Source organism: Filicampus tigris, chromosome 17 (genome assembly GCF_054856515.1).
Source record: "Filicampus tigris isolate MCC_2025a chromosome 17, RoL_Ftig_1.0, whole genome shotgun sequence".
NCBI lineage: Eukaryota > Metazoa > Chordata > Actinopteri > Syngnathiformes > Syngnathidae > Filicampus > Filicampus tigris.
Window position 1 is genome coordinate 2985931 of NC_141233.1, and position 9877 is coordinate 2995807.

The following is a 9877-nucleotide window of genomic DNA, read 5'->3' on the forward strand; positions in this document are numbered from 1 at the left end:
ATTTTTCTGACGCTTGTTTGGCTTTTTTGACTGACGGACCAAAAGACTTTTGACGGATTAACTGACGGACTGACTGAAGGATCGACGGACTGACGATTACAATTCCGTTCGTCACAAAAACCGACGGATGACGGACGGGGTACGCTGACCGCTGACGGATGACGAATGACTTACCAGCAAAATTTAGTAAAATGCCCACCTCTGATAATAACGAAGATGAAGACATCTCTTTCTCATGATATCCTGCTGAAAACCAAAATGAAAATATCTCATGTACAGTTGCTGCCACCTTGTGCTGATGACATACTGTAGATGAAACCACAATCCGCAAGTATTAATTGGTGGATGGGCCTATTCTGAGCCAATCATAAGATACTGATCTCAACGTGACTTTGCACCCTTAAGTATAAAAAAGAAGAGTCAGGATTATGAACTACACTGCAGCCAGCCACGAGGGGCCAATTGAGATATTTTTGTTTGGCCTTTGGGGGAGTTGTCACATCATCCATCATTGTGCATACTCTAGTTGTGTTGTTGTGTGGTCCCTATGTGGTAGGCACAGTTCACTTCTAGGACACCGTGTTTATTGGTTACCACTGTTAGTCATTCTCTGGGCCATGACCCACAGGCTGGCAAGGTCAGGAAAAAGTGAGGGTATGTGGTTATTTTTACCTCCGGTTTTTCATAGCAAGACAGAGCCATGTGACAGCTGTAGCTTAAACCCCTAGGATTAACAAATCGCTGAGTAAAGCAGGCGCTGGCATAGCTCTGACTCAGTCAGAGCTGTCCCTCGTTCTGTTTATGGTGTTAAAAGGCCCTCTTGTTCATTTGCTGCTACAATATATAATTTATATTTTTCTGCAGGCCAAACTGATTGTGCCCAACAGCACAGCTGGGCTGATTATTGGCAAGGGAGGAGCCACAGTGAAAGCAGTGATGGAGCAGTCAGGGGCGTGGGTTCAGCTCTCCCAGAAGCCGGAGGGCATCAACCTGCAGGAGCGAGTGGTAACGATCAGTGGTGAGCCTGAACAGAACCGTAAGGCAGTGGAGATCATAGTACAAAAAATCCAGGAGGACCCTCAGAGCAGCAGCTGCCTCAACATCAGTTATTCCAACGTCTCTGGCCCAGTGGCTAACTCCAACCCCACCGGATCCCCCTACGCCAACACGGCCGAGGTGCTGCCTAACGCCGCCGCGGCAGCCGCCACTGCCTCCAGCCTTCTGGGCCAGGCCGGCTTGACAGGAATGGGTGCCTTCCCTGCTGCCATGTCTAGCTTCTCTGGCAATGACCTCCTGGCCATCACGTCAGCCCTCAACACGCTGGCCAGCTACGGCTATAATACCAACACCTTGGGCTTGGGCCTTAACCCCGCAGCAGCCTCTGGTGTCCTTGCAGCAGTAGCAGCGAGCGCTAACCCGGCGGCCGCCGCTGCCGCTAACCTCTTAGCCTCCTATGCTAGCGACGCCTCCAGCAGCGCTGGCCACCCAGCGACAGGGCTTGGTGGTTTCTCCCTCGGTTCTCTCGCAGCTGCTACAGGTGCTTCCAATGGTTACCTAAACGCTTCATCCCCACTGATGGCCTCCTCCCTATTAGCAACAGAGAAGCTTGCTGATGGAGCCAAGGACGTGGTTGAAATTGCTGTACCCGAGAATCTGGTTGGTGCGATTTTGGGAAAAGGAGGAAAAACGCTGGTAGAGTACCAGGAGCTAACAGGAGCCCGCATCCAGATCTCCAAAAAGGGGGAGTTCATTCCTGGAACTCGGAACCGTAAAGTCACCATAACAGGGTCGCCAGCAGCTACACAAGCAGCGCAGTATCTGATCAGCCAGCGGATCACATATGAGCAAGGCGTGCGTGCTACCAACCCACAAAAGGTGGGTTAAAAAGAAAGAGAGAAGAAAGGAAGGAAGGAAAGAAAGGATGAGGACAGAGCTAGAGGGGGATTCTAGAGGGTCACAATGAAGAAGAATGAGAAATGTCCAAATATTTGTGTTATACTTCAGAATCAAATGAGAGGATCAAAAAGGAGGAGGAGGGGGAGACACCGAAGACAAGCGTGTGTGAGATATTTGAATGTGTTTTCGGACTGATGTGTCCTGATGTTTTTTAAAAGTTTGTGTCGAGTCCTCTCTGATGGAGGTGATCAGAGTAAGCTGAACTGGTCCACTGCCAAGCTGCAGATTCAAGGGTGAGGCATATGGTTTCACCTTCTTCTAAAACCTCATTGCTGATTTACTTTTAGTTTTGGTTTTTTTTTCTTCTTTTTTTTTTTAAATCTTGTTTCAATGGTTTTGATGTCAGTTGCAGACCTCAGCTCCCGGTGAGTTGAGTGTGTCCAGTGAGGTTACAGCCAACTAATGGGGCTGTTTCACAAATCTTTCTCTTTGTATACAATGCAGGAGGCACTGTTATGGGGGAGCCATTTTACAACAAGCACCTGAGGCCACCTCAGTTCACGGGAAGCAAATAATTTACTTAAGACCTATGTTGACATTTGTTCAAACCTTATAATGGAATTGACATTTCAAAATTTGGGTATTTTATATTTTTAACCATTATTTATTGATATGATCAGATTCAATTCAAACCATATTTAAACCTGCGAATGCAGGTTGATCTGAATGTAAAACAAATATTTGCCTATTGGTATTTTTTATTTACAGGGATCAAATGTTTTGCAGTGAAAGAAATGTAAAAGTCTAGCCCAGTCTGAACTTCACAGGTACAGTCTGGGGCTTCATAGTTCAGGGGCTCAATAATCCATGTGAGAGGATAGAGGAGACACACAGGAATGTATAAATATATTTAACATGAAAACACATAGCTAACGCTCCCACAAATGCACAAACATTGAAATACAGTCTATCGATTCATGGCAACAAACACCCGACATAGGTTCTTGCTTAACCCTTTACTGGTGCTACAGGATTAGCGAGATACAGTACATTCGCCATTGTCACATCCATATCTCCCACTCCCACTTGGCTGACTTATTGCCCGGCCATGAGCAGCCCAAGAAGGTGTGACCCATGCTGTAACATGATGAAAAGGGTTGACATCAGGATTTGGATTTAGTATTAAGGCCTCAAGATGATCCTTACTCACTCAAAATCGGCCATGGCCAAAATATACCTGACAGTGGTTTGCCTTATTGTCGTATGTTGCATCTCCCTATGATTAACATAAATAGCAGACTCAAGTTGTAAGTAGTATGTCCCCTGATCGGTGCAAAGGGAACAACAAAGGACTAACACAGCATTTTGGTAAGAATGCCCTACGAATCAGTATCTGTGAACAAACAAACTCTTGCCTTTACATTAAGGGTAGCAAATATTCTTCAGAGGCATCCTCTAATGAAAGGGAAATAGAGTGACACTTGAAAAGAAGGCTTGGTCGCACTTTCCGTGTGAGCCATCCTTCTCGATTTGCATCAAGACAAAAACGATTCTTTCAGTTCATGCAGGCCGCCTTTTAGCAATCCCAAAACACGTGACTCGTCGCTAACTTTGGCCAGAGTGTGTAATAAAACATCACATCAATATTTTTGAATCACTGTCTTTCATGGATAATAGTTAATATAAAGCGGGGAGGCCAACTATTTCGAGCATTTCTAAGCAATGAAAGAGTACCTTGACCTCCCTCTGTGCTGCTATCCATTGCGTTCATCTTGAGTACTCTTAAAGACTGCACTGTGAGACATTAAGAACACAATGTGAGGCTTGCCTGTCACTTCTGGGATGTGTGTATATTTTCACGTACACATCTATGTCGCACCGACAAGACCCGACAACACTGACAAGATTGCCATCTCCATAAAGGCATTTATCTTCCAATGTCTCATGAAGACCGTCAACACAGGCACATTGCTCTTAAATTGGAGGATGTGTTGTGATTGGCAAATTTCGTGTGTTTATTCCCCCAAATGATATCCCGCACACACACTCTCAACTAAGACATCTTCCAATAGTCCCTTACAATCAAAGTTCTATGATCAGCTGTCTGAACGCACCGCTGTGAGGTTTGCACACGCAGCTGAGTGTAGAAAATTTGAAGTATTTTTGTGGAAAATTTAAAACCCAGAGTCAGTTGTCCCTCCACTTTTGTTGATAACGCATCGCACTTCTGAAAGCAAACGGATTGTCCGTGTGAACATTTTGCGTGGCTATCGCCACAGTGGGCCTCTCTCTTCCTGGATGACTCCAAAGTCCTTCATAAACAATCTGGCTACATGTGAAATAATTGTCGAATAGAACATCGTACTGCCCAGTGATTTAGCATATAGTAAAATACAAGCACAAAACAAGGAGGTTTATCAATGCAACTGGACTGCTTGATTGCAGGGAGCTATTCTTCAAACCTCCGATCAAAACAGTGCCAAATACTACGAAATCTCTCTGCACTTCATTAACTTTCCTCTTTCACTCAACATCTTATTCCCCCCCCCCTCTATGTTGCTGCCGTTTGTCGTCATTCTTCGGTTCCACCTGTGACCTAATAGCTCCCTGGGCTTTTTCCTCCTGTACAGTACACTGTGCTCTCTCTCCCTCTTTCTCCTTTCTCCTGTCTCGTCTTCTCATGAGCGGTGTTGGGTGTGCTGCTGGTGGGAGTTATGCACTAGGTCGAAAGGGTATGAAACTATTTTGCCAGGCTGCAGAGATCACAAGGCTTAAAAATGCACAGAATACACCTGCCTCCAAAACTGTGACACCCACTACTAGACCAACCAGCAATTTTAACTCAAAGTGTCCAATTCAGTGTATAAACAAGAAACATGTAAGATTTTGGGGGAAAAAAAAAATAAAAAAGAAAAAAAATGGAAAAGGACTTTTTTCCAGAGGAAAGCAGATATTGGTTGAGCATTCATGAATATTCATATGTCGGCTGAACAAACGGAGCTCATGTCACAGCCTCTTAACAAAGCGAACAGAATGCATAAGTTAAACGAAAGCACGTTGGGAACTTGTTTGTGACCTCAAGCTGAAACGATGACATCCTTTATGCATATCCTCTTATCTGAAAATGACTAGAATTCATTTCTGTGGAATACAATATGTCATGTCATATGATCTCTATGTACTTTATTGTAGCTATTCTAGTTTGTAGTCTAAATGCAGTCCAGCGTTGTCAATACAATGTGAACTATGTTATACTTGTGCGGATGATGAGAGTGCCAACTACGCCTGATTAAGATTAGCTTTGCGATTTGTTTGTGCATTATGATGACTCATCAACTGGTGGTGTCCATATTTCTGTCACTGATTATTTAGTTTGACAGTAAGAAAATGTAAAGAATATTGGAAGCAATATAGTAGCATGTTGTCCTGTTTTTGTGTTTTATGTCTGTTGTATGAACCTTTGAAGTTACTAAAATTTTGAATGAATAGGTTTACATGTACTTTTTGTAAGTTATGAAGATGCTGCTATTTGATAAGTAAACTATACAAAATATTTTAGTTGAAAAAGATGTCTGGTCAGTTGATTAGAATTATGCTCCGAAAGATGGGAGCATACACCGAGGTGTATAGGATACTATACAGTATTGATCAGATAATAAAAGTAATAATAGACTTCATAGTACAACCTGTGCCAAAATAGACCTCTGCAGCTTCTGAAATTGTAGGTGTGCGATCAATTGTTAGATATCAATAACTTGTTTAGAAGTGCTGATCAAGTGCCAACCAAACACTGTCTTTTAAGTTAAGAAAAGATAATCAAATACATGATGTAAGAAAACAAAGGACAAGAAACTGTCTGTGCATTGTTTTATCCCATAGGTACATAGAATAAGAGTAAAAGATTGTGATTTTTATGGATCCATGTTGTTTTACACTCCATGCATCCCTTGCGTGTTTGTTTGACCTGTGGCTTAAGTACTGCTGTTTTTTCACAATGTCTCTATTGGCCAGCATGGACTAAGCATAACATATTATAAGCATTCATAAACATAGCCATTAACAATCAAAAATGTGTTTGTGGAGTTAGGTGTTATCTTTTTGCACGTCTTCTAATGCATGGTATCAAAGACAACTTTTGGAGGAAAAAAATGTGACAGAAATTTGCGAGCTGACTCGTACGTAACATTCAGAACACTGCATGCAGTCAAATGTAGAGCACTTAAGTTGACTCACCTCATGTTTATGAAGTTGTGTTTTAATGTTGTGAGTTGGAAAGGAGTTTATTATTGTCATGTTGGCCCAGAAAAACAGCACCGACACACCGCCCATATCTCAGATTAAAGTTGATATCTCCAGACATGTTTTACAGGTTCAAGAAGAGGTTTGAAAAACAAACAAAAAAAGGGAAAACAAGCAAACACGAAACTGTAATTGGCTCCTTGTTTTGTCTTTTTTTTTCTTTTTAGGATATCAGACACACATGGATCCTAGACACACATGTATTTATTGAACAAACAGGTTGAACCTCATGTAACCTGTTCACTATTTTTTTTTTCTGTCACAGCTTGAAAGCCTACTTCTAATCTATGAATGTATCCATTACTTTTTATTTGATTTGATCAGTCTTTAATGTAAAAAAAATCAGGGCAGGAATGTCACAAACATGTAGAGTTAATATCTATGTCAGATTTCAGCTATAGTCAGGTAGGCCTCTCATGGCCATTGTCATGAACCAGATATGTTTAACCCATTTTCCAATTCACTGTTAACATTATCTTGTTTGTTTGATGTTGCATAATTGCACTTTACTGATTATTCGGTCATAGTAGGTGTGAAATGAAGCAAACCATGTTGACTTTCTTTGTCTTTTCTTTTTTTTTTTTATTCTGATGTAATTTGTATTTATTAATCCTGTTGGGCGAATGATGGAAAGGGCTGGAGTCTCAGACAAAATAGAGAAGTAGCACGTGTTTCTTCTCTCAAAAGCATTGTCCTTCACATTCCCTTCAGCAGAAGTTTGTGTCAATCACTGAGTGCTTTGTTTTTAACTAACATGTCAGAGACCACAAGGGATCTAGAGTTTGTCTTTTTATATCTCTGTTGACCGTGTCTTGAAAATTAGAAAATACACATAATTTATCGAGCCAATTCTCTCTGGGGGCTGAAGGCACTAAGGGACATACAATATTTTGATATTACAGTCAAGTCTGAGAGGCATAATCAGCACCAGCAAAATGAGGATTCTCTCTGCCACCTCAACATGACAGAAATAACGGAGGAAAACAATTAGATGTAGAATGCTGAAGGCCAAGTTACATGAGTTATATTTACGTGTCATTCTCTTAGGCTTCCAGCCCTCACTTACGTATTGCATTTACTGCTCCACATCAGAATGCCAAATGGATTACTGTATCATTCCAAAAGTATATTCACTCCACATGTGTTCCGGACATTCGTTGGCCTCCATGGAGCCCTTTCACAAGAAGGCTAGGACTGCTAAACACTACAGACTGGCTAAGGCTGCTTGCCCCACCCTTAAAACCTCATCTACCTGCGCCTCAGTGTCAAACAGCCTACACGATACCACCGTTTGTGTTTCAGTTTGATGAGCACCCGATACTGTGTTCACCCTTTAAATGGCTTAAAGTATTTCTGACAACTTTCATCTGAGAAGAGAAGATTTTTGCCAATCAACCGTGGCCGTAGTTTTTTTTTTTTTTTTGTCTTTGACCCTCGTAACCTCCCATGAACTTGGTTGACTACTTCATCCCCAAGAACTCATGTATATGTTGGATATGTTTCACCCTGTTTACTGTCAAACAGCTACAACTGTGTTTCTTTTCGGGTTCTTTGGCTAATGCGCAGGGTTGAACACTTGCTTGATAAGTGTACACTGAAGGGAGCGTGCCGGTACGTTGCAACATGTTTATGACATTGTAAATGTTCTTCTTCTTTCCTTTTTTCAAACTTCAGTTTACCTCTGTTACATCTCAGAGAAAAAAAAATGGACTGACAGCATACACGCTAATAATACAACTCAAGCAAAGTGATGTATTTTGATTGGGAACACTTCTTTCATTTGTCACAAGGAGAATGTGAGAAAGTCCAAAGTGTTAACCAACAACCTGAAGGGCTTTAAAGTCCAGAATTTACATATCTCTTAAGATGAAAAGTCAAATATTCACAAACGTAAGGACAATGCCTTATAGTAAGTACCATTGTGGAAAATGTATGAAAGATTTGTATGCCTTTTTCTTTTTGTCAGAATGAGTGCCAAATAATTCTGCACTGAGCCAAAAGGCAGCAAGCCTACATAACTTAATGTTAGTTCACTGGAATGGTTATTGGATCCATTCCTCCTGACAAACATCACCCTAATTTTAAGACATTAGCGCTCAGGCACCATTGTTATGCTGCCAGTCTGTTTTCGGCTTTTGTCAAAGAAACATCTCAGAAGCAGAAATGTTTTCTAGATGATTAACTGTTGAAGACAAAGACAGCTACAAGGCGGGAGAGCGGGAAGATTTTTGAAAATGTCATTGTTTTATGTGTTTATTTGAGCATTATTCATAAATAGATTTAACGGTAATGACTATTTAATGTAACTGTAGTACTGTGTTTGTAAAAGAAATTCAGTGAGTTGTGTTTTATGACTCGTGGACTACCAGTGAAGTCAGCATTTCAGTGTTAATAATGAATTGTTTTTTAAAGATTATTTTTGCGACGGCAACAGAGTCATTATAAATGTTCATTTTAACATCACTTGTCTTGTTTCTTCGTTTTCTCCACCTTGTGCTCTCGAGTCTGTCTGACATAGAACTGCATACAATACATCTCATGAAATTGAAATGTTATTGATTTCTGGAGTATTGCATCTGAATCATGAGTTGTAAACAAGCCAAACTATTAAATAAATCAGTGCAGACTATTCAAACCGGTTATAACAATTACAAGTCAATTAAATGTCAGTCTGCCGTGACTTTGACTATACACTGTCATTCCCCCCAGAAGGTTTGACCTTGTTTGACGGCCAGCAAATGCAAACTCATGTTCTGAGCTCAGCTCACTAAGTTACAGTGGGGTGTCATCACATTTATCCACTGGACTGTAAATCAAGTTCAATAAGGAACTTGTCTATTTTCTCTCCGTTAATTCAGTGTAGCATATACATTTAACCCTTATAAAACACATTATTCAGTATAATTTTAGAATATAAGGAAAAGAGTCACAGGTTAAGTAAAAAAGATTGCAAAAAAAAAAAAATCTTTAGTCATTTCAAAACATGTCCTGCCTATTAGGTAAATTATTGCATGACTAACTAAGCCTTTAAAAATAGTAACCACCCAAAATGTTATTTGTATTTTGAAAACGGCAAGATCCAAATTAGAAACTGAAGCAGATGGACAAAATGTTCTTCAAGGTTGTAATACCATGTTACAGTAGTAGGGGTGGATACAAATTTAGCGATTCTGATTCCATTTCCGCTATTGCTTATCAGTTTAATTCTAATTCCATCAATTCTCATTGGGTGAGGAATGAAAAAAGGTCTGGGTTTTTTTTTTCGTTTTTTTTTTTTTTTTACCTTTATTTATGCAGGTAAGCCAATTCAGAACATATTCACATTTGGAATGCCAACCTGGCTGCAGAGATTTTATCAATATCAATTAATGTAACACATTTCGCCACCAGAGAAGAGGAGTTTGTGGGCTAGAGAGAGCCCTCTATAGACCTGGCAGGAGGGGTGTAATTCTTAAACAGTTTTGGCAGTCTCTCAGCTCATGGCCTGCTGGTTGTAGTTCGCCATCACAATAGGAACCGGCCCAATAAACAGTACCCGAGTTCGAGTAAATCGCAAATAAATAATACATTTCAATGAATAACAATTCCAGTGTGCACATGCAGTAATTTAAAAACAATACTTGCGGTACTATAATCCACATACCAATTATTCATTAACAATATAAAATGAATTTCAATTCCG

At 40.6% G+C, this 9877-nt stretch overlaps 1 protein-coding gene across 4 annotated transcripts in view; it reads left to right on the plus strand.

The window, feature by feature from the left end:
* Window positions 1-8658, plus strand: part of nova1 (NOVA alternative splicing regulator 1) — a 37228-nt gene extending 28570 nt beyond the window's left edge. For all 4 annotated transcript variants that reach the window (XM_086057181.1, XM_086057184.1, XM_086057182.1 and 1 more), the window contains one exon: window positions 865-8658. In XM_086057181.1, coding sequence (XP_085913307.1) covers window positions 865-1884 — 1020 coding nt within the window. In that variant the 3' untranslated portion in view covers window positions 1885-8658. The remainder of the gene's footprint in view (window positions 1-864) is intronic.
* Window positions 8659-9877: the final 1219 nt, after the last annotated feature.